At 47.1% G+C, this 25,820-nt stretch overlaps 1 protein-coding gene across 1 annotated transcript in view; it reads right to left on the reverse strand.

The window, feature by feature from the left end:
- The window catches only part of UBASH3B (ubiquitin associated and SH3 domain containing B), a 131,816-nt gene extending 120,535 nt beyond the window's left edge, over positions 1 to 11,281 (reverse strand). Inside the window, exon 1 of the mRNA XM_069468806.1 lies at positions 11,230 to 11,281. Coding sequence (XP_069324907.1) covers positions 11,230 to 11,281 — 52 coding nt within the window. The remainder of the gene's footprint in view (positions 1 to 11,229) is intronic.
- Between the last annotated feature and the right edge of the window lie 14,539 nt (positions 11,282 to 25,820).

The following is a 25,820-nucleotide window of genomic DNA, read 5'->3' on the forward strand; positions in this document are numbered from 1 at the left end:
GGCAACTACTAGACCTTTCTTCTGTGAGAAATGTCATGAACTAAGGAGACAGGCAGATCAAGTGCTCAGACACACGCAAGCTGTGGTTGACAGACTAGTAGTCCCCCAAAGCCATCCATGTCCTAATGCCCAGAACCTGTGAATATGTGACCTCACATGGCAAAAGGGACTTTGCAGATAGATGTGATTCATCTGAGGATCTTGAGCGGGAGAGATCCAATCATATGCATCCTTATAGGGGCAAGAGTGAGGCAGGAGCGTCAGAGACAGAGGCGATGTGACAATAGAAGCAGAGGTGGGGCCGAGCGCGGTGGCTCACGCCTGTAATCCTAGCACTCTGGGAGGCCGAGGCGGGCGGATCGCTCAAGGTCAGGAGTTCGAGACCAGCCTGAGCAAGAGCGAGACCCCGTCTCTACCAAAAATAGAAAGAAATTATATGGACAACTAAAAATATATATATAGAAAAATTAGCCGGGCATAGTGGCGCATGCCTGTAGTCCCAGCTACTCGGGAGGCTGAGGCAGGAGGATCGCTTGAGCCCAGGAGTTTGAGGTTGCTGTGAGCTAGGCTGACGCCACGGCACTCACTCTAGCCTGGGCAACAAAGTGAGACTCTGTCTCAAAAAAAAAAAAAAAAAAAAGAAGCAAAGGTGGGACCGATGACCTCTGAAGACAGAGGAAAGGGCTGCCAGCCAAGGGATGTAGGCAGACTCTAGAAGAAAAGTCAAGGGCACAGATTCTTTCCTGGAGCCTCCAGAAAGAACACAGCTCTACTGACTTTGACCTCAGCCTGCAATACCCATTTCGGAGTTCGGACCTCGAGACCGTAAGAGAATAAATCTGTGTTGTAAGCCATTGCATTTATAGTAATTTTTTTTATAGCAGCAATAGGAAACTACTACACGTCTTTGGCTATATTTGCTTTATTTTACAAAACCTCTTGTATTTCACAAAAGCCACTTGCTAACTCATTATGACTCATGTCCCTACTTCCCAAAAGAGATGAAGTGTCAATTTAAGCTTCCAGAAGGAAGTGTTCACTTGGGTGGAAGTGGCTTCTCGAGTGGCTCCTCATGTTCCTCACCCTGATGGAATCAGCCTCTCTGAAACAACGGAGCTTGGCGAGGGAAGAAGACTAGAACGGCCCGCCCAACACCGCACAAAACCAGCAGTTCACGGACTTTCTGGGAGAGCCTCACAGTACCGGGACCCAACGGTTGCTAACAAATAATAGTATCGCTTTGCATGTGCATGACATCTTGTGGTTTTCATTACCTTTATATCCATTGCCTTGTTTTAATTTCATCCAACCTGTAGAAACAACTCGCTCAAAACCACATCCTCAGAAAGTGACAGATCTAGAACTTGAACCCAGTCTTTTATCTCTAAAGCCAACGTTCTTTCTGCCATAGCAGAATATAACTTGTTCTTACCTCCATGGGTGGAGACCGAGACAACCATGGATCTCCTCCAACACCTCTACCTGGTGTGAGTGGCACTTCCTCACGCAACCATCCCACCCTCCTCCTTAGAGGTGGCCTGTGGACAGGTTAGCTTCGTCTTCTATCGGCTGAGATGCAAACAACTGGCCGCAGTAGGAGAGGAGTGAAAGGAAAAGACAAGAAAAACAACACAAAAGGGCTAATACAGACTAACAGATCACCCCATTCCTCCAGAAAACAGAGTCAATTAGAAGCTGTTTCTTGGAGCCTGGATTCAGGGAAGTAGCCTGATGGGGGGAAAAGAAACTGTGATCTAGCCTCGGGTCAGCCGGCCTGAGCTCTGGTTCTATCACAGATGAGCTGCTGGATCTTGAAAAGGTCATGCAGAAAGAGGGTATTGGACTAAACAAGCTCTCCTAGCAATTCCAGCTATGTATTTCTGAGAGTCTACCTCTGGAGGTTTTTTCCAAGCAGGATGCTGCACTTGGGCATAATATGAAATGATTCGAACTTTCTACCGGCCTTTCTAAATCCCTCCCTCCCAAACTGGAGCAGAGCATTGTTCTCGTCTTATTTGTGCTTCAGATTTAATCCAGCGCTCCCTGTCTGGCTGTGTTACCCTCCTCCTCTCACGCAGATGCCTCTCCTGTCTCTTGCATCGCATTTACCACAATTATCATAATTTTCCATCTTCCACACTAGATTGCCGGTTCCCCGAGGGTGGAGATTATATCTAATTATTTTTGTACTCCCGACTCCTATTATGATAGGATATAATAGTTGCCCATAAATGCATGCTGAAGTGTCTACACAGTACATACAAAAAAAAAAAAAAAGAATGGCATTACACAGGGAAGCGGTCACGGAGGAAAGTGGTTGAGGATCTTGGAAGATCACTTGGGCTCTTCCTAGGTCATTTGGAAATGATCTCCTGTGCTCTGCTTGCTTCACGGGGGGAAGCTTCATAAGGCTTGAGGGAGAAGAGATGAGAAAAGAAAGAAGAGAGGAAGGGAGGGGAAGCCAGATGTGTCCTGGCTGAACTAGTCTCCAGAACAGGTAAAGTCCCATTAGGCAAAACGAGGAGAGGGGGCGGCAGGCGTGCAGTTTAAGGAGAGGTGGATTCAGAAACGGCAGTGCAGATGCCACCGGCTGAGAGCCCCAGCGACCCTGCGCGTGCGTTTGTGTGTGTTTAAACTGACTGTACACAAACGCAGCCACGGAGGCAGATTTCTTTCCTACCCTCTAAGTGCTTCCTACCCAAGCTAAAAGCATAAACATTTAGAAAACGAATGCTCTCGGTAAATATTTTTGAGTGGGGCACGGTCTACCCGGAAGTAGGATTCTAAACAATCCCGCTACCTGACTCACGGAGAAGGTTCATCCAACAAAACCTGAAAGAAATTGGAAGCTCTGGGCTGCCCCTGGCCATCTGTGCTGTCAGCTTCCCCTTGGCACTTTCCGGACTGCTGTGAGCTGCCACGGCGGTGCATCTTTCAGCTTCCCGCTCTGTGTGGGAACAGCCAAGGTCCTGGCGGAGCGCACGGCCACGGTTGCTTTATGTACAAGAATGTTTATGCTTCCACAGGGGCGAGGGAACACCACAACGGGAAGTGTTACACGAACAGCGGGTGACTCTGCAGAAGGGAAGATGTCCCTTTAATGAAAAAGGTGCCCATGAGCCATGTATTTGCCCCAGGTGCTGGGCTCAAGGCACTAACCTCCTCTCTTATTCAACTAGCACTTTGGTTATATTTTGCAAGAAAGCACATTATGTACCAATTTGAAAATTATACTAATGCCTCCTAGTTAAATGACTCCCCACCGTTGTAATTGCCTCGTATCTTTCTTTCTTTCTGTTTATTTACTCTCTAGAATATCAACGGTCCTGAAGAGTTTTCTTTAAAGGAAGAGAAGAAGAATTTGACAATAAAGCACTTCGAAAAAACAAATAAAAACAAAAACAGAAACGCCAAATGCTCTGGAACAGAGAAGCACACACAAAGCAGTGAAAGCATCCTTGTGCTGTTCCAAAACACTTGTCCATGTCACCCTGAAGTCACCAGAATTGCAAAGCAACCTTAGAGGTGCTTGACTTCAATCCCTTTTACAGTTAAGACCACTGAGGCCTGGGAAGGAAAGGGATGTATGTGAGTCCTAGCAGCCAATAGAGGAGAGTACGGTGAGAGCACAAAGCCAGGATCTGCAAGAAAGGTAGACCTAGTTTGCTCCCATGGTGTGTTACCACCAGCTACCGGTGGGCTGGGAACAGAATCCAGAGCCTTTGGAATATCTATAAGCCTTCGTCCACCCGAGCCTAGAAAAGGCAGATCTACTTCTTGGAGGGTCCCTGTGAAGGATCTGTAGCCAGCCTGGGAGAGCGGCTGGCTTCAGAGAGCCAGGTGGTAAAACTTGACGTTTGCCTTTTCCTCCTGAGGAGTGCACAGAACGTAGTAGGATGCCGTGCACACAGGAAGAGCTCAGTTTCTGCATGTTCATCTAGGACACTTCACCATAGACCTCATCCTCATAAACAGTAGGTGGCAAAGAGCATGACTCCAAAGACATCAGGACAATGGGGATGTGAGCAAGACGGAACAAGAAAGGGATCACCTATCCCATACTCTGAGTCGCTGGCAAGGGTCCAGGACTCCACCCGTCCTTTAGGGAAAAGAGAAAAGCCAGAGATTCTCTCATAAGCCTTTAGGCAAGTACCCAGTGGCCCCTGGGAGAATGCTCCCATGAAGAAGACCAGAGTGTTCAGTCTGGTGAGGACTGCAGGCATCTCATTCGCTGAACACTCACTCTGCATCCTGCTTGGGGCTGTGCCCGTCACAGTGCAGGGACGATCCGTTCTGGAGCGCTTTTCTCTTTCTCTCTTTCTCTTTCTCTCCCCCACCAACCCCCAGCCGCCAGGGCTGCAGTCTGATTCCATTTGAGAGTAATCAGAAGACAACCATATGGCAGCCCTTCACAGCTCCAGCCCCAGCCATTTATTATAGTCAGCAGCCTGGGCGGCACTGGTTCTGCTCTGGGGTTGCTTCCACCCAGCCCTGGCACCCCTGCGGGCACTCTAGCAAATGAGAGTACACAGGAACAGAACGCAGTATCGAGAGACAACGCACCAGCTGGCCTCTAACCCCCTCACTACTTTGTGCCCACAGCTCAGAGAGGAGCAGGGAAACGCAAAAGTGGAGGGCAACCAAGGAACCGGAAGACATCAGGAGCCGTGGGGAGTAACATCGCCGCTTGAGTGGCAGTAATTCCTACCTCGTTGCTGAAGATCTGGCGAATGCCAGGCACTCTCCAACTGTTTGCTGGACCTCACAATGGTTCTTCAAGGGAAGGACTGTCATTGTCAGTATTTTACAGACAGGAAAACTGAGGCGTAGCGTGTTCAGCTAAGCCAAGGTGACCCAGCTGGTAAGGGGCAGAGCTGGGATTCAAACCCAAGCCATCTGCACAGCTGCCACAAATTCAGGCTTCTGTCTATCAGGGCAGTAGGGACAGGGCAGATAACAACGGGGGCTCTTCAGTGTCTGGATGCCAACTAGAGGGACACCACCTTAACACACATCGATGCCTGTGGGATGGGGGAGGCACTGACAGCACCACCACGCCGTCAGCAGCTGCACTTTGCAAAGCTGGCAGGAGACACGATTCCCAAGGTTTGTTGTCTCTCTGAAAAGCAAAGCTTTCGTTTCTGAGAATTACTGTCCACTCACCGAAAGGCAGCTGGAGTTTGAGTTGGCAGAAGGCAGGGAGCAGGGCAGCGACAAAAACCACAGGATAGAGCCATAAGGCAGGATGCCCTTCAATTTCGCACCACTTAATCTTCTGAATCTCAGTTTCCTCATCACATTATCAGTGTCTGAGACCTGATAGTGATTATTACATGAATCTGCTTTGTACGCGCTAAAGTGGTCTAAAAGCCTCAAGTATTATTAGAAATCAGGGCATCCGGGGGAATTTTCATAGAAGCTGTGTGTAAGGGGTTATGATTACCCTACTATCCAAATACCTCAAGGTCTGCTCAGCAACAAAAAGAGACAAAGTACTGATGCGTGCAGGATGAGTCTCAGAAGTGTTATGGTGAAGGAAGAAACCAGGTACAAGAGCATGCACTGCACGATTCCACCTATATACAGGTCTAGACAATGCAAACTAATCCAGTGACGGAAAGCAGACTGGTGGTCACCCAGGGCTGGGAGCAGAGGGACGACTAACTGTAAAGGGGCAATTTTAGGGGTGATGCCTGTGCCGTGTTTTGCAGCAGTGATCCCACGGGTACACTCGTTTGTCAACATGCATCAGTCTTTAAATTGGTTTAGTTATTGTACATAACTTCAACAAAGCTAAAAATACAGCATGTCAAGACTTTCTTATTTTGACCAGGACCTCTGTGTAGCCTAGAAAGTTCATGAGACTTGCAGTCTCAGCCTGAGGCTGTTATGGCAACATGGCCCCCACGCACCAACTGTGTGACCATGGGCAGGTCCTTGAGCCCCCTGAGCCTCAAATGTCCTCATCTTTAAAACGAGGCACACATCGTGTGCTTCACCTCACAGGACTGCTGTGGGGTAGCTAATGCATGTGAGCGCAATTTTAAACTGTACAATAACACACAGATGTAAGGGAGTATTGGGTGGGCGCCCGGTCACAGCAGGTAGAATAGACACTTCCTTGCCCTGCCCATCTATAAGAGCCCTTCAGCTGCAAGTAGGCTCTGGTTTTTCTTCTCTTTCTATCCAAGGCCCCTGCAGCCCCCACCCTGGAGTCAGCTATATTTCAGAGATGCTGGGTTGGCAAAGTGCTTTCACGAGATCCAATGTCAACCAACAGGTAAGCTAGAGAAAGCCAGAGAAACCAGATACTTTAATTCACGGGTTCTGCACGATGCTTCTTAACTCCTCGTGCAGCCAACTTTGAGCTGCTTTTATCTCTGGGCAGTGAGGCATAGCTAACACAGCTGACTGTCCACGCCAAGTTGAAGGAGCTCATTCCAGCTCTTTCCTTCTGCCACTACCCTGATCTTTAGCTAAGTATTGTTCACATATTCTCAGTAGAAACAAAGGACAAGCCAATAGTGTGTGTAATTCCTTGCCAGACACCTCAACCACCGTCTCCCCTCCTCTCTGTCCTTCCAATCCAACACGATAATGTCATAATAACATCTTGTGTCCAGATTCTATTTTTCACTTTCCAAAGTCCTTCCCTGTCCATTATCTCACTTTGTCTTCACAAAGCCCGTGACACATGACAGATACTGCCTTGTACAGAAGCTGATCAGGATATCGAGGGGAAAAGGTTAAATGGAAGACCTAGAAGCTTCCTATGTTAGTTAGAAGCTAGACCAGAGCTCAGGACCTCTGACCCCTGCCGCAGTGTTCTTCCCAAGATTATTTTCTCTCAATTGTTAGGAAACATTTGAATGCCATTTGCTGTAGACAAAGAAGGTTCACGCCACGGGTGGCCTCAAAAATTTAAAAAAAAAAAAAAAAAAAAGGTCCGAGTTATATCAGCAAGGACTCCTCAAATTCAATTATTCAGTGGCTGGCTCCAAGTCCCAGAGTTGGCCCCGAGCTACAGAAGCGATGAGAGTGTCTCTCCCCAGAGACCGCAGAGTTCAGCTGGGGGATGTTAGCGCTCTGACATCAAGTCTGGTTGTGCAAAGTGACAGCTCTTATCAGAGTCCTGGCCTGCCTTCTCCAGTGTTAGATTCGGCCTCCGTCCTGACCTCTGAGGCCTCTTCTTCCTCAGGCCTTTGCCTGACACACACTCTTCCTTTTCTCTCTGACCAACTTCACTTGCCTAGAGGAAGCTGGACCTTTATTTTTAGAACTTTTGGAACAGGGAAGTGTAAGCGGACATAGAAAGAAAAAGGAAGGGATAGGCCATTTTGGCCCCTTGAAAGTTTCCTTCCTGATGCCTCCCTAACACCTCCTTTTCCTTGTACTTGTATGTGAACACACACACACACTCACACACACTTGAAATCACCACTTCTCCACCCTTCTCCATGTGGCAGATTCTGCTACAGCAGCATCTAAGTTGGACCAAAGTTCATATGGTGGGATGGAAAAAACCTAGCCTAGTTCAGGGGGAGTAAGGAGCTAGAGAGAACACACCCTGAGGGCACCCTTCCTGAGCCAGCCCTGCAGCCGCTGGTCCTCTTAGCTCTGTCAAGCACTTAACAAGCATGCACTTATTAATCATGTTCTCCTAAGAGGATGCCAGCAAGGCCCTGTGGGGTTCAGTGCCTTCTGAGACTGGAGCGCAGCACAGCATGGGTTGGAATGGGACCTGGCCTTGCTGGCCTCGGCCCACTCTGCTGGCCCACCCAGAGCCCAGCTGAAGTGTCCCTTCTTGCTGCCGAGTAACACAGACCCAGTTACACCCATAGGGGGAATCAGAGCTGACAGCCCTAAATACTGCCACTCTCGAAAGTGCCAGGTTTGAGACAACTGTGTCATCCCCTCTTGAGGCACCATATCCAAGTCTTCCTGAACCCAGGAGACCATGACTGCTCTTTCCTGCTCTGGACTTGAGTCATGCTCCACCCGCTAGGCTTAAGGCTGAAGAAAGAGGCTTCTCATAAACTAAATGTGATGCCCTTGCTCTCTTTCTTTTCAGCTCCCCAAAATGAAGTTAAAAGCCAGCTGTCTGAAATCACCGACGGCCCCTCTTCCAACTGGCCTGTTAGGTTATTAAGGGGACGGCCAACCGCAGCAGCCTTTCTGAGTTGAGGTAGAGGAGGGAAGCGGGCCAGGGCAGGGAGTCCAACTAGATCAGGCAACCTTCGAGGGCTGGGCCCCCTTCGAGGCAGAGAGTTTAAGAAAGACTGAGCAACACAGCCAACCTCGCTCCCTCCAGGCCTCGTCTCTGTTACCTCTTTGGTAAAAAGTGGTAGCACCAGTAATAATAATAATAGTAGCTGTGATAGGATAAATAATGACTCCCCAAAGGCTATCCCTGTCCTAATCCCTAGAACCCATGAATGCTACCTTATCTGGTAAAAAAAAAAAAAAAGGACTTTGTAGATAAGATTAAGTTAGGGACCTTGAGATGGGGGGAGATTATGCTGGATTCTCCAAGTGGACCCTAAGTACAATCATATGTTTCCTTTTTTTTTTTTGAGACAGAGTCTTTGTTGCCTGGGCTAGAATGTCGTGGCGTCAGCCTAGCTCACACCAACCTCAAACTCCTGGGCTCAAGCGATCCTCCTATCTCAGCCTCCCGAGGAGCTGGGACTATAGGCATGCACCACCACGCCCAGTTATATTTTTTCTATATATATTTTTAGTTATCCAGCTAATTTCTTTCTTTCTTTCTTTCTTTCTTTTTTTTTAGTAGAGACGGGGTCTCGCTCTTGCTCAGGCTGGTCTCAAACTCCTGAGCTCAGACGATCCTCCCACCTCAGCCTCCCAGAGTGCTGGGATTACACACATGAGCCACCACGCCCAGCCACAATCATATGTATCTTTATAAGAGACATGCAGATGGACATCTGACACAGAGAGAGGAAAAAGCAACACGAAGGCAAAGAATGGAATGATGCAGTCACAAGCCAAAGAATACCAGTCCCCACCGGAAGCTGGAAGAGGCATAGAACAGATTCCTCCCTACAGCCTCCAGGAGGGAGCACTGCCCCGTGGACACCTTGATTTCAGCCCATATTGATTTTGGACTTCTGGTCTCTAGAATTGTAGGAATAAATTTCTGTTGTTTTAAGCCATCCAGTTTGCCGTCATTTGTTACAGCAGCCATAGGAAAGTAATAGAGTAGCTAACACTTAATGATCGCCCACTATGTGCCAAGAACTGTTCTAAGCATTTTAGCCACATTAAATCATTTACATCCTGGCTCTAGATGATGTGCAGCCTGGGCTATGCACACACAATGCCTGAGTTTGAATCCCAACTTCATTGCTTACTGTTGTGACCTTAAGCAAGTTATATAACCTTTCTAAACCTCAGTGTTCCAATTTATAAAATGGGCCTATAGTACCTTCTTCATTGAGTTACTGGGAGGATAAAATGGGTAATAAACATAAAGTGGTTAGAACAGGACACAGTTTGTGTTCTATCAGTTAAGAAAAAAAAAAAAAAGGACAGTATATAGTAAGTACTCAATACATGCCAGCTATTATGAGATCTCAGGGGTGGAGCAAGCCCAAATTAGACTATCAGACTAATCTGTCAGGACATAGGCAAGGCCTCTTGGACTCCGAGCATGAAAAAAGATGTCCCCTTAAAGCCGGTTTGAATAGCAAATATGATAGTCTGAGGAGTTCAGTTAAGTATTTCTTCCCTTAATTAAGCAATTTAGGTCTTTCATGTTGGCCTCATTTCAGAAAAGGCAGTTGCCTGGAACTATGCTAATTCTGCATCATTTCCCAGCTGACTTCCTGGTTCCTACCTCCAGTTTTTAAGGAGAGCTAACACACTGATCATCCACACAAAGGACCTAACTTGCAGCATCCACACCTGACACACCCCTGCCGAGCTCACAACTTCGCCCTGTAATTCTGGCATCAGGAACTGGAGCCCTAGTGTTTGGAAGTCAGAGGGAGGCACAAACCCTCAGTCCCTTTTGCAGCCTTCTAAGGCTGCTCCAACCTGTCCCACAGGCTGGGTAATGATAAATTCAAGGGTCTGCTTTGATTAAGAGGTTGTAACCAAGTTAGTAAAGAATAAACAAGGTTTTCCAGGGGCAGGGGAAGGGGGACCTAAAGCTATCGCTTGAAGAAAGAGGGAGGAAAAAAAAAGGACTTTCATTTACTTGCCCCTTCCTGATAAAGTTTGCCCAACTCTCCTATTCTGGTGATGTAATTGGAAGGTGTAAAGAAGCTGCGCCCTCACAGGCTCCCAGGCCTAAGAAATCTGCAGGCCAGGGATTAACGTTAGGGAGAAGAGCCTGGCCACGGGCCTCGGCTTCCTCTTCGGCAGGGTTCCAGCCCCTCAGACTTGAGTTGACCGGCTTAAGACGACTCCTGCTGCTGCTGCCCTGTGTTGGCAACCAGGCCTCTCCCCAGCAGGCTGCAGGGACAGCCACCTGCGCTCTCTCTGCCCTTCCCTATCCCACTCTCCAAGACGAAGAAGGATGGAGGACGGCTCCCCCTCCTTACTCTCAGGCACCCACAGATTTCTCCGCTGCCGTCACCACTGACGAGAACCCAGGTCCCCTGGAGGGATCGCTTCTCCTTCCCATTCCACCTCCCTATCAGTGAACACGCAGCAACACCCACGCTCCCGCTCCTCCTACTCCGGAGGGAGACCGAACCAGAGACAGACATCCGGAGCTGGAAGCGGCTGCAATAGGGGCTCCGGCCTCCCTGCCCCGCAGTCCCTTGTCGTTTCCCAGCCACCAGAGGATCCCAAGCCAGCCCAGCGTTCAGGATAGAGAGGGTGCCAGAGTCCTCTGTGGGGCCCCGCCTCCCCAGGGGGTCGGCGCTGGAGACCTCGGGGAGCGCGCGAGAGAACAGCTTAGCTCCACCCGCCGGAGCTGGGAGCCGGGCACCCCATCCGGGACTCGAATCTGGTGCCCTCGACCCCAGCTTTAGGCATCCCAAGGCGAGCCCCCAGCCCGGCGCTTCCGCGACGCGTCTTCTCCTGCACACCCGCCGGGAGATGAGTCCCGGGCTGCCCGCGCGCCCATCTCGCCCCCAACAGGTCGTGGGCAGCGGGGAGCGCGCCGCCCCGGAGCCAGGCGCGGGGAAGCGAGCCGGAGCGAAGCCGAGGGCCGGCCGCGGGGCAGGAGGGGTCGCCCGGGGCTGCGACCCGGCCACTTACGCGCGAGCTCTGGGGAACCCCATGGAGAGGAGCACGTCCAGCGCCGATCCATGCTTGATGGTGCCGGGGCGCTGCTGGCGGTTCCTCCGGGGGGTGACTTTGCTGTACAGCTCCTCTCTCGCAGCCATGCCGAGCGGGCTGGGGTGGCCGTACTGAGCCATGGCTCAGCGGCCAGCCATCGCCGGGAGGGCGCCCGAGCCGGATCGTCCGGGAAGGAGGCGGGAGTCCGGGCTGGGGCAGGGGAGGGGGCTCGGGGACCGAGCGCCGGGCGGGTGGCGGCGGCGGCGGCGGAGGCGGCGCTCCGAGCTTCCCCGTGTCGAGACTCTGACGCTTCCTGGTGAGGCCACTGGAGCCAGAGCGCGGCCAGCAGCTTCTACGGGACCGGCCGTCAGCCGCCCCGGCTCCAGAATGCCCCCAGCACTGCGCCCGCAGCAGCCCTCTCTCCTCCGCCCCCCTCCTTCTCCGCTCCTAGCAGTCCGGGAATTTGCAATGAGTAATTTTTGAATGGATCAAAAAGGAAAAGGAGTCTGTGGGCTGGCCCTGCCTTGCCAGTACCCGGGCCCCGCCCCTCTCTTAAAGCGGCAGCGCCGCCCCAGGCTGCTCGCGGCCAGGCACAAGCTGGAGCCCAGCTGCCCAGGGCGGAGGATCTCAACGAGTGCAGGCTGCCTGCGTGCTTCGGTTCCCCTAGTGCCCCAGCCCTCTCCTTGGCTTGCATATCGGCCCAGCCGGGGCTCAAGACACCAGATCAACCCATTTCATGTTTCATGTGGTTCAAGATGGGGTTGATAATGGAAATCAAGTGAACCGATGGATGACATTAATGGACCAGAAGGCCAAGCCATAAGGCCCAGGAAAAAGGTTTTGCTTCTGAAAGATTCTAAAAAGCCTAGAGGGTTGTTAGGACCATGAGGAGCTGAGTTCCCATCAGCCAGCTAAGTGACTACACTGAAGACCGACCACGCTCTCCTGACTGGTCAGCGACTGGACAGTGCCTTCAGGGGAAAAGCAGGACCTCAGGTTCTCTGCACCGGCAGGACCTGGGAGGGGAGAGGAGAGGAGGGAGGGGACAGGGCAGAGAGGAGAAGAGGGAAGGGAAAAAGAAAGGAGGAAGGAGAAGGAGAGGAAGGAAGGGCTGGGAGGGGAGAGGGAAAAGGAACAGAGAAAGGACACTTCCTGATTATAAGAGGTGTTCAAAATGGAATAGACTGATTTTCATGAGTACCCTCTCAATAAAAGGATTCAAAGAAAGACTGACTCACCACTGCACAGTAATGATAAGTGAATTGCATTGTAGGTTGGACAAAACAACTCCCCCTGCAAAGAAGGTGGAAGTCATAGTTATAACCATGCCCCATGCCCCATGCCCCACACCATGAACTTGGCTGGGGGATGTTAAAGCACTGTCATTTGGACACAAAGTCGTTGTCCTCAGTCAGAGACAAGGGCCCCACTTGATTTAATGAAAGAAGCACAGAGTGAATCCTAGCTGATCCTCTTTTTTAGGTAATAATGATAATAAAACCTTACATGTATGGGGCTCTTGTATGTGCCAGTCATTGTGCTAAGTATAATGAATGAATTAAGTAATTGAATTTTTATAATGACCCTGTGGGATGTGTACAATCATTATCCCAGTTTTACAGATGAGAAAATTCAGCTCAGAGACATTGAGGAAGATCATAGAGCTGGTAAGTGCGTGGCTAGAGCTTTTATCCACTATGGTGCCTTGGAGCAGTTACTTCTCCCCTCTACAGCCCCATTTCCTCATTTGAGGGATCTGATCGTGGTAACCTAGCCTTATGCACACTGGGTATTGCAGAAATGTGAGCCCCTCACCCTTTCCCTGCTTAGAGTATGGGGGAAGGATGATGACCAGCACTCATGGAGTAGCTTTTTGATGTTGCTTTATAAGGCGTCTAAAGGTTTTACCAAGGGAAATGATACAGCTTAATTCCCTGAGCCCAGAATTGGCTTTTTAAAGAATATTCAGTGGTGTTTGGAAGTAAGGAGATAAGACAGCTGGAGCTTAAGCATCAATGTGCATAATTCTGCCTCCTGCTGTATAAAGGATGAAAGAAACTTTATGCCTCCTGGGTGGGAGCTTCCTCCAGAGCAGAGGGGATGTCCTGGGGACCTTGCAGAATACTTTTGCAGGACATGGAACAAAAAGACAGGACTGGACTGGAAACACCATCACCTAGTAGACTAGCCTCTGTGGAGTGTTCAGTAAAGCATGCTGGACCTTACTCAATAATCTGATTTTTTTCCAAATGCCTGGGCTGAGAGTCAAGTGATCTGGATCCTAGTCAAGAGATAATAATGTCTGTGGAAGTGCTTCATAAACCATAAAGCACTACACAAATACTAATAACTCAAAGTTATTGAGTACTTACTATATGCTGGTGCTGTTCTTAGCTCTTACACGTTGTAACTCTAATTCCTTGAGAAGGCTATGAAGTAGGTACTTCCATATTATCAGCCACTTTGCAAATAAAGATGCTAAAGCAGACAGAGGTCAAGTATCTCATCCAATGTCACATGACTATTAAGTGTCAGAGCCAGGATTTGAACCATTAACATTTAGCCAGACAACCTCATTGTTATGAAGATAAGATGATGTTAGCCTTTAAGATAGCTTTTTGACTCCTCCTATGCTCCTTGACATACAATTGCTGGATGTCTGTTTCCCCAGAAAGATTGAATTAATTGTCTTTCTCCCTGCTTCTAGGCAAATTGTGAGATAGAGGAAATGATTGATATAAAAATAGTTTTAGGTGGATCAGGCATCTTAGGTGCGAACTATTTTGTCTGGGGCACTTTTACAGAAACCCCAGCTTGGCTTCCCCATCCTTTTTGAGGTGGGTGCCAGCACTCATTTTACTTAGGACTGCTGCCATTTGTTCTGCACAGGGTTGGGGGGGCTGGCAATTAAGATGCATTGTGCTTTAATTGTATTGACTTTCAAAAGTTAGGAGAAGCTTTGTAAATGTCTGTATTTTTATTTTTATTTTTATTTTTTTTTTTGAGACAGAGTCTCACTCTGTTGCCCAGGCTAGAGTGAGTGCCGTGGCGTCAGCCTAGCTCACAGCAACCTCAAACTCCTGAACTCAAGCGATCCTCCTGTCTCAGCCTCCCGAGTAGCTGGGACTACAGGCATGTGCCACCATGCCCGGCTAATTTTTTCTATATATATTTTTAGCTGTCCATATAATTTCTTTCTATTTTTTTTTAGTAGAGGTGGGGTCTCACTCTTGCTCAGGCTGGTCTTGAACTCCTGAGCTCAAACGATCCGCCCACCTCGGCCTCCCAGAGTGCTAGGATTACAGGCGTGAGCCACCGCGCCTGGCCAATGTCTGTATTTTTATATTACAAAGTGAGAAGACAGTGTTCATCTGACAACGTATCTTTTTTTTTTTTTTTTTTTTTTTTTGAGACAGAGTCTCACTCTGTTGCCCAGGCTAGAGTGCCGTGGCATCAGCCTAGCTCACAGCAACCTCAGACTCCTAGGCTCAAGTGATCCTTCTGCCTCAGCCTCCCGAGTAGCTGGGACTACAGGTATGCACCACCATGCTCAGCTAATTTTTTCTATATATTTTTAGTTGTCCAGCTAATTTCTTTCTATTTTTAGTAGAGATGGGGTCTCGCTCTTGTTCAGGCTGGTCTCGAACTCCTGAGCTCAAACCATCCGCCCACCCCGGCCTCCCAGAGTGCTAGGATTACAGGCGTGAGCCACCGCGCCGGCCCTGACAATGTATCTTACAACAGTGGGGAGGGGAGAGGCTGGAGTAGGGCCTTGCACAGTCATGGAGCTGACACATCAGCATGAAGCTGCTCCCTCAGAAGAGAAAACAAGTTGTCCTGTCCCTGTGCCCGGTCATGTCAGAAGCCACAAAGCTCATTTTGTTCACGGGAGCATGGTTTAACTCTTCCACACTGGCCAGCGTACCTTCTCGGTATGGTAGACCTTCTGAGATGGCCATGGGGAGGCCCAGGATGGGCCCAGGTGGCTGCACTCGTAATTTCAGAAGCATGGCCTATGTCTTTTCCTTCTCCTTCTCTCTGTCCTTGAAGAAAGGTCCAGTGATGGAATTAAGCATAGGTAGAAAAGTCTGCAGAATATTTCCAGTCCTGACAGCTGGAATGTTGTCAAACTAAGGCAGTTTGGGAACCACTGGGAATGAATGACTTAGCCTCTAGACTTCAAGGGGATTCTTCATGGCCAGGAGATTTTGAAACCATGTGCTGCCCCTCTCTGGGCCTCAGCCTTCTCATTTGCCACCTGAGGGGGTTAGCTTAGGCTGCAGATCCTTAGGTCTTTGTCAAGGGACCCTCAGAACTTTTAGGGGCAGGGGCTGGGGTTACTCAGCTGAAGACTGAGTGGGTAACGTGTCTTGCTCTTCATAACGAGTCCACTCGGTCAGCTCTGTGTCTTGGGAGTTTTACGGAAGGTTTTCTGTGGGAAAAGGGTTTGGAAAAAAAATTTTTTTTTTATTTTGAAAAACAGAACTGGATGATCTTTAATGCTCAGTTTCGTTTTGATAGGCCATAATTTAATAAAATGAAAATAAAGGAGGACAGAGTGGGATTGGCCAGTGTAGAAAAAGGTTGCTGGGAGGGAGAGACAAGTGAGAGGTGGGGTGGGGAGAAAAGAGAAAAGCCCAACAGGTAGAGTGCTCAGAGCAAATGGACTTTAAAAGGTCACGGTGGTCCTACTCGGTCCCCAGACACAACTATCCCAAACCTAAGGACCTTAAGGTTGGAGACTATTTCGTAGTCTTAAATTTGTCCCTAGGACTCAGCACAGTGCTGGGTACATCACAGTAGCATTTACTTGATTGTTGATGAGTTATTTAATCTGTGAGGCCAAGTTACACAATAGGAAAGGCCCAGGCTGAAAAAAAGTTTGGAGCATCACTGTAAATCAATAGAAAGCTTATATTTTCCCCACATATTGAAAAAATTAAGATCTATCTCTCAATTGCAAAGGAAGAATAAGAGACAGGAGTAGGCTACTTTTATTGCCTTTTTGCCCATCTCTGACCACACATCCCAGCATGTCTATTTTGGAAGGCTCCTAGGAGACACTCCATTGTCCTGGCTTCCTCCTTGTAAAGGCCACATTCCCCCTACCCCACCTACTGCTGCAGGGTCTAGGTCCCTGATTTGCTGCATAACAATAGATGTGTTGGGAAATAAACAGTACAAGCTAAAAAAAAAAAAAAAAAAAGAAAGAAAGAAAAGTTTCTTCCTCCCCTACAACTTTTTTTTTTGCATACAAAGGGAAATGCACTGGCAGCATAAGGATAAATTTTATTTCTAAGAAACAGAATAAAATTGAGTAGCTATAAAAAGTGAGGTATGAGGCAAGAAAAAAATCCCTTAATTTAAAAAACTCAAAACAAGATAATTATAAGATCATTTTCCCCGCTTGAAAATTTAGAGTGGTCTCAGGGGTTGCAAGACAAGTTTACTTTAAAATATTATAAAATAGGCCATATTATTATAGGCTCTCGCCTGTAATCCTAGCACTCTGGGAGGCCGAGGTGGGCGGATCGTTTGAGCTCAGGAGTTAGAGACCAGCCTGAGCAAGAGCAAGACCCCATCTCAACTAAAAAAATAGAAAGAAATTAGCTGGACAACTAAAAATATATAGGAAAAAAAATTAGCCGGGCATGGTGGCACATGCCTGTAGTCCCAGTTACTCGGGAGGCTGAGGCAGGAGGATCACTTGAGCCCAGGAGTTTGAGGTTGCTGTGAGCTAGGCTGATGCCATAGCACTCTAGCCTGGGTGACAGAGTGAGACTCTGGCTCAAAAAAAAATAAAAATAAAAATAAATAAAAAATTTAAAAAATAAATGAAATAAACAAAACAACAAAAGAAGGTGAGGGAGGGAGAATGAAGACAAGCAGTGGGCGGGTGCACCAGAGCCAGTTCAAGCAGCTGGCGAGAGAGCCCATTGTTAAATTTTCCAGGAATGCCCAGAGCCAAACCACTGGTAGCTTGAAATTAGTCACGTGTGAGTATTTACATTGTGGACACTGGCAAATGCTTCCTTGGGGCTTCTCTCTGTCCCTGAGAGTTGGGGGCGGGGAGGAGAACACTACCGAACACATGTGGAAAAAAGTGAGACGGACTTAGTTACTCTCTCCAGCATCTAATGTGAAAGAGTTGCTGCAAGAATTCAACGAGCTGGTGCCCATAAAGCACAGTGCACAGGATGATTGCTTAGTGATTAAAGGCTGATTGCCTGCTCCTGCCAATTTTCATATTCCCTCCATAGCTTCCCTACCCTACACCAATCTGTTCATGATGATCCTGGGAAGAAAAAGAACATGTTGAGTGGTCACTACGTGCTAGGACTTCCACACAGGATTATTTCCTACCATCAGCAACACTGTCAGGCGGATACTTATAAGAACAGTTGATAAACCTACTGAGGTACATACAGAGAGGTTATAGAAATTTGCCCAAGATCACACAGCTGCTGATCAGTAGAACCGGTGTTGAAAACTAAAATATCTTTGCAGGCAAATTAATAAACTCCTCTTTCCTTCTCCTCATTAAACAAAAAAAAAAAGAAAAGAAAAGAAAAGAAAACTAATATATCTGAATCCAAGTTCAGGGCACATTATAATTAATTAATTAAGATCAATTGAAATATTTTAATAGTCAACTCATTTCGGTAGATAATTTGTTTGAATATGCTATTAAATGAACCACAGGACTGCTTGAACCCACAGGTCTAGACTATTTGGTGAAGATATGTGGGTAAAAGAGAGAGGTTGTAGCAGATCCGGTGTTAAGGTAACCTTTTTAATCCCATCAGGCTTAGCCAGGTGTGGAGGCTCATGCCTATAATCCTAGCACTTTTGGATGCCAAAAGCAGGAGGATCACTTGAGGCTAGGAGTTTGAGATCAGCCTGGGCAACATAGTGAGACCCTGTTTCTACCAAAACAAAGCAAAAAATTAAGTCCTCCAGGTGACTAACAAGTAAATAGCAAATAAAGATTCTTCATTCTTCCCTCTTCCCTTTTGTAACAACTGGATACCTACTATATCTGGGTATTGGGCTCAAAGATAGGGATGTCTTCAAGGAGTGCAAAGTCTAGCAGAAAGCCAGGCAGGTGGCACGAACCTGCAGTCTCAGCTACTCGGGAGGCTTAAGTGGGAGGATTGGTTGAGTCCAGGAGTTTAAGGTTGCAGTGTGCTATGATTGCGCCTGTGAATAGCCACTGCACTCCAGCCTGGGCAACAGAGCAAGACCTTATCTCAAAAAAATAAAAAAATAAGTTGTGTTTAAAAATTACAGGGAGAGCACACCTAGCACCTAGATTTTGGTTTCCTGCTAAAAGGAACCAGGGTTGCATGGAGAGCTGCTGGTTCCAGGTCAGAGGCAGGTAAAGCACAGGTTGGCTTAGAATATCTTGTGCCAAAAGTAGAGAGTTGCCCCAAGACTAATGGTATTACATCAAAAGGTCATAGGAGCTAGCTTGAAGGAGTTCCCATAGCCAAATCCAAGTTAAACTGTCCTCCCCCCCGCAACTGCCCTACAGCCAAATGATTTTATTGGGTTGTAACAGATTAAATGAAAAAAAATTCATATATCCATAGTGATACTTTAAAACATGAAAAGAGGAGGCTGGGTGTGGTGGCACATGCCTGTAATCCCAGCGTTTTAGGAGGCTAAGGCGGGAGAATCACATGAGGCCAGGAGTTCAAGACCAGCCTAGGCAACGTATCAAGACTCCATCTCTAGTAACGGACTATAGAAATGATCCCTGAAAGTACACATGTACCCAAATGTTTATAGCAGCACAATTCACAATAGCAAAGATGTGGAAACAACCCAAATGCCCATCAATACATGATTGGATTAGTAAGCTGTGGTATATGTATACCATGGAATATTACTCAGCTATAACAAATAATGAAGATACGACATCTCTATGGTTCTCCTGGAGAGAGTTGGAACCCATTATATTAAGTGAAGTATCCCAAGAATGGAAAAACAAGCATCACATGTACTCACCAGAAAATTGGTTTCCCTGATCATCACCTAAATACACATCTGGGAACGACACCAATCGGATATCAGACTGAGGTGGGGGGTGGGGGAGGGGATGGGTGTATGCCTACACAATGAGTGCATTGCGCACCATATGGGGAATGGCAACGCTTGAAGGTGCTGACTCGGGAAGGGGGGGTGGGGGGGAGGGATATATACCTACATGATGGGTGCAACGCGCACTATCTGGGGAACAGACACGCCTGGAGCTCTGACTTGGGGGGAAAGGCAGTACATGGGCAACGTATGTAACCTGCAATTCTGTATCCCCCATAACAATAAGATGAAAAAAAAAAAAAAAGACTCCATCTCTACAAAAGATTTAAAAAATTAACCAGGCACGGTGGCACGTGCCTATAGTCCCAGCTACTGCGGAGGCTGAGGCAGGAGGAGCTGAGCCCAGGAGTTAGAGGCTCAAGACCCTCTGTCAAAAATAAATAAATAAATAAAAGATAAAAGGTGAAAAAAGGGGGAAAGAAAAAGGAAAACTGTTCTTTACAAAAGAGTGCCAAAAAATAAGCATAGAAACTGATAGCACTAGAAAAATCACCATTTTGTAACCGATTCAGTTAAAAACCACTAATAGCCATTGAGTTAAAGCCATTGGGTGAAAAGGTAAGGTTGAGGCATAGGATATTAACATTGTTTCAAAGTATTACCCCACAGATTATTAATTACAGAGGGGAAGATTGCCTTTACAAGGAGATCTGGTGGTCACCACCTTAGCCAAGTGCTCAAACTTGGCATTGCCAGTCATGGGTTGGCCTGATATGTGACTCCTGAGATAAGACACAGGAGGAGGTCCACATCCTGGCCTATGTGGTGTTCTTGTCTAATTCTGAAGACAGAGTCATTTATCCAGAATGTGGGTCCATCTGCAGGATGACTAACTAGCCTTGACTCTCCAAAGGGCTCAATGTCATGGATATCAGAGATGGTGGAGTGTTCGATATGGGGGAAAATGAGAGAGACAACAGCCAAATGCAAACCTTAAACCTTGATTGGATCCTGGATCTGAAAAAATCAGCTGTGAATAGGACATTTTGGGGACAGTTTGGGAAATGGGAATATGCACTTGGTGTTGGACGCTGTTATTGTATTAATGTTGATGTTCTAAGATGTGATAATGGTGCTGTGATTATGAGTGTTTTTGTCCTTGGGAGAGGCAGACTGAAGTGTTTAGGGGTGAAATGTCATGCTATGGGAAGCCTACTTTTGGATGGTGCAGCTAAGGGGAAGAGTGTACATAAATACAGACAAAGTGAAGTGAGGTGGGTATGGCAAGAACTTGCCAGTTGGAGAATCTAGGTGAGGAAACATATGAGCATTTGATGTATTAGTGTTTCAACTTTTCTGTGGGTTTAAAAATGTTCAAGTTCTTTTAAAAAATTAAGAAATTCAGCCAGACTCGGTGGCTCACACCTGTAATCCTAGCACTCTGGAAGGACGAGGCAGGAGGATTGCTCGAGGTCAAGAGTTTGAGACCAGTCTGAGCAAGAGTGAGACCCCGTCTCTACTAAAAATAGAAAGAAATTATCTGGACAGCTAAAAATATATATATATAGAAAAATTAGCCAGGCATGGTGGCGCATGCCTGTTAGTCCCAGCTACTCGGGAGGCTGAGGCAGAAGGATTGCTTGAGCCCAGGAGTTTGAGGTTGCTGTGAGCTAGGCTGATGCCATGGCACTCTAGCCTGGGTGACAGAGTGAGACTCTGGCTCAAAAAAAAAAAAAAAAAGAAAAGAAAAAAAAAATTAAGAAATTGCAGTTAGGCCTTTCAAGTTACAAAGGAGTTTGTGTTTCTCTCCAGTGGTGGTGATGCATTTGCAGGAAAGATGCCAAACTTGAACAGGGGGTGGTCTTACTTCTATGAGAGAATCCCCAGCATGGGCAGCAGCAACAGCCCCAAAGCCCCAGAACCTTCCAAACTGCTTGGCTTCTGGTTCTCGAACTTTTCCTCTTTCACATCACCACACAGGCTATTCATAAATCCACAGATCCAGCTTAGTAATCATAACTTAACAGCATCAACACGGTTGGCCTTTGAAATCTAAGTAAAGTGGCTCTTCTTCAGGATGTTCATGGTCAAAGCAAGTTTTTCTGTAAAGAAATGCTCTTGAGACCATCTCCAGGGAAGTGCTTTTCCCTGAAATGGGTTTGTCTCTCTCCCACTTTAGCTTTGTTACGTATCACCTGCTCCCCCGCCCCTCATTAGAGCTAGTGTTTTAAAACCTTTTTCTAGAAAAGAGAGTGTCCTAGATATTTGTAATTCTATTTCTGGTCCCCTTTGTTTTCAAGAATGTCACCATCTCTCACCTCCTGTGACTAATCCACTATGCTCCTCCACGCCAATCAACTTCCCCATTTAGAAAGTGGCTCCTGGTGAAGTTGCCAACAAGTGCACCTCTGAGCATATCTGGAAAAAGTTCTGGAAGCTGAGTGATACTTGAGAAGCTGAGAGATGAATGGCCACTCTGTAAAGTGGTGCTAGTGTTGTGGCTTGCTCTTATCTGTTGGTCTGTTTTTAAAATAATCACTCATTCAGTTGTTCAGGATGAGTAACAGTCCATGGTGGATGAATAACACATCGTTGATTTCATTTCCTGCAAATGCCTTCTGCATGGGGGTCTGACTGGTAGACGGAAGCATTTCAAAAATGTTTCAAGCAAACACAGCGGAGTTGGGCCAAGTGGGTAGCTTCCCAGGATGTACTGCTATTTTAGTATGTTTATTTGCAATAGCGATCTTGTTCTTTATTTCATAATCACATCTCATATATGGACTAGTAAATCATTATGAACAAAGGATAGTAGAAAGAGACTAAAGTTAACTTAGCACCAACTGCACAACAGGTAGTTTACATGAATTGTTTCATTGAATCCTTATAACAACCCTGTAAATAAGGTTTTATTTTCCTCATTTTACAGATGACAAAAGTAAGACCCAGAGAGTTGAGACTTACTCCAAACACACTATTGGTAAGTACCAGAAGTTGAAATTCATGATCTTTCCACTATTGTCTACTATTTCCAGTAATTTATAGTCAATACCTGTCCTGACAGGTGACAGCCAGCAGCTTTAAGTTAATTTCCTGTCATCCCCAAATGCTCTTCTGGGCTATCTCTCCTTTCTGACCAGACAGCAGATGCTCCTGGTGAAAGGGTTTTCAATAAAATCTGTTGGGAAGAGTAACAACACACCTTTTCAAGCCAGATATTAATGAGCCCCATACTGTTGCTTGTCTCCATTAGTCTGAAAAATAAACTCGAATCACTCCTTTATTGCACCCATCCATTATCTCATTGATTCAGTAGTCCTCAATCCTTCTGAAACTGGTAGATACTAGGATGCTGCTAATTTTCTTACGAGATGCTGCAGAAGTTATACATTAATTCTGAAAAAAAAAAAAAAATAGCACCCCCATCCTGAAAAGTAATTATACAGCACTTTTAGGAGGCTAGTACAGTGTTTTAAAATGCGACTGCTGGCCGGGCGAGGTGGCTCACGCCTGTAATCCTAGTACTCTGGGGGCTGAGGCGGGCAGATCGTTTGAGCTCAGGAGTTCGAAACCAGCCTGAGCAGAGTGAGACCCCGTCTCTACTAAAAAATAAAAAGAACTTAGCTGGACAACTGAAAATATATAGAAAAAGTTAGCCGGGCATGGTGGCGCATGCCTGTAGTCCCAGCTACTCGGGAGGCTGAGGCAGGAGGATCGCTTGAGCCCAGGAGTTTGAGGTTGCTGTGAGCTAGGCTGATGCCATGGCACTCTAGCCAGGGTGACAGAGCGGGACTCTGCCTCGAAAAAAAAAAAAAAAATACGACTGCTGCAGTCAGATTTCTGAACTGTTCTACTTAGAGTAACTCAGCTACTGCTGTTTAAACTTGGAAGGTAACTTAAACTCTATAAACTTCAGTTTCTGTCTCGATAAAATAGAGATAAGAATGATACTATCTTCATAAGGCTGTTATGAAATATGATTGGAGGTCAAATTCAGCACGGAGCCTGGAACACGGAATTGCTTACAGTCTTAGTAACAAGTAAGATGCTGTCAAATCATGGTAATCATAAACAAAGTGAAGAAAATAAGATAGATGAATGGGAAAGAGAGTGAAGGAAGAAGGCACTCTAGCTGACTGCACAGGGAAGCTGCAGCAAGGGGGTGACGTGCGTTCCACAGGAGGTAGACACGCCGGATGGAAATGGTGGCGGTGTCAGGCTCAGCTGGAGAAGACCTGAGTTCAAGTTCTGATTCTGCTGTTTCTGATCTAGTTCCCTTCAGGCAATTCTGGATCTCATATTCCTTGTCTGCAAAAAGGGTTTTTAAAAGTGCTGTGCAAAGGGATGTGAAGATTAAAATGAGGTAGTAGATAAAAGTGCATTGCAGACTACAAAATCCTCCATTTAGACTGAAAATAAACTGTTGCATTCATTTTTTCCTTCACTCATGCGTACATTCCTTTATTTCCTCATTCATTATGCTGCGTCGATGGATTGGAGTAACTCTCATTTGTGTGGGGCTCTTCACTTAGCCTATCAACTGTCTTACAGAGCCCTGGCAAGTTGGCAGTATTGTTACCATTTTACAGATGAGGAAATTGGGAATCACCTTTACTGACCGTGCCTAAAATGACAACATCTATATTCCAGGTAGTTGCCTGTCTCCACTGCAAGGTGAGAACACCTTGAGGGCAAGAATGTCATTGGTAAGGGCTTTGGCTGCGGGTGTCTGCTTAGGTGTCTTTCATCTTCTTATCGCTCCCCATTGCTAAAGTTCCTGTAAGCTTGCAGGGGGTGTTAAGCACAGGCTACAAAAATAAGACAAAGATGGAGAAGTCAAGCGGGCTTTCTTCCTCAAGAAACATCTGGTATGAAGCAGACCTTGCTTGGGCCCCTGGGGAAGGTATGTGACCACCTATAAATGAGGTGACCGTATTTTCTGAACCCAAACCGTCAGCTCAGTAAGACACAATGCGTAAAGTCAGACGCTAATGGGCACATGGTTGCTGTGCGGAGGGGTCCTTCACAGGGGACAGGGAAAGGGAAACATACTGGTGAAAACAGAGTGCAGACTCATCCACCTCCAAATTCCCGAGTTTTCTTGCTTCTACTCGTTAAAACCTGGGGAGGATGGCTCTTTGCCTGTTACTAATCTCCCTGGGGTAACAGCTACAAAATGAGAACTGGAGCTGGTTTTGCAGAAATGATCTGTAAGGAATGAAAATAAGTAAATATCCTGAAATGCCTGGCAACTGCAAATCTCCTAGGCCCACCAGGCGGGGGGAGAAGGCAGTTCAAGAAACCCCCTAACAGTTGTCCCATGCTGTTAGTCTGAAGAGGTTTGAAAGGCTTGCTGTACTCACAAGGCAGGGGTGGAGGAGGGTGTGGGGAGGAGGAGGAGGAGGAGGAGGAGGAGAGAGGAGAGGAGGGATGGGCTCTTTTAACTGCTTCCTGTTGTGGTGGTGGCTTTTGCACTTGTAGGTCTGTGGAAAGATAGAAAGTGGGAAGTGTTTTGTGGTCGTAAGAAGAACGGCAGCTGGTGGGGGACAGCCTGGGTTGCTGGATACTCCGGAGAGAAATAGCAGAGGATGGGAGGAGGGAGAGAAAGAGCTAAGGGAGTGGTAGAATAAATAAGACTATCTTCCCCTCCCATGAGGGCAGCTTCCTCCTTTGCAAGTCCAAGGATTTCAGATCAGTGTTTAAGGTTTGGTGTCCTGCGGTAATCACTGGGCTTAGCGTTTGGCTTTGCTTCTATTTTTTGTGCACGTCACTTAACCACTGGGCCCCAGATTCTTCAACTTTAAAACAGAGATGATATTACTCAGAGCATAAAGCTATTGAAAATAAATGAAATGCCTTGCAACCTGCAGTATGCACACACGAAAGCTATTCTTGGGGTTTTCTACAAGTGACTAGAAGACAGGATGATGGGATAGAGCTCCAGAAGGACAGAGTTCCGGAGCAGCACACCCAGTAGGAGCAGCACACCCACTAGGTCCGCACTGTCCCTGTTCCCAGCAGCCCAGAGGCATTTTCCAGTCATCTCCAACTTAGTGGACGTCAGGGTCTCCACTGGGGTGTCTACCGTTGCCAGGCAACTTGCAGCACCATTCACTGCCCAGCTCATCCCTGCAAACCAGCTTCTTCTGTCCTCTGTCACCTGAAAGGAAGGAGGAAGAGACAATGCATACTCAGTCTTTTGATAGCTTCCTTCAAGTGAGGCTGAATGGGAGGGAGGGAGGAGGGCAAGAGGGAAGAAAGAAGTAACAAAGGACAAGTGTTGTTTTTTTTTTTTTTTTACTTGTCCTGGCTTCAGCCCCTGCTCTGCTCACCTTAACACCTTTCCCAGACACATTCTCTGATTGCCCCGGAGCTCCTAGTCCTCCATGTTCTTCAACTCTTTTCCTTTCAACTCAGTTGCCCTTGAGCTGTGCTAACAGAGAAGAGGAAAAGGAAGAAATAATGACAACATCCCAAGCATGTGAACACCATGTTGTATTTTATAGTCACTTTACATCCGTGATACC

This window comes from Eulemur rufifrons, chromosome 6 (genome assembly GCF_041146395.1).
Source record: "Eulemur rufifrons isolate Redbay chromosome 6, OSU_ERuf_1, whole genome shotgun sequence".
Taxonomy (NCBI): Eukaryota; Metazoa; Chordata; class Mammalia; order Primates; family Lemuridae; genus Eulemur; species Eulemur rufifrons.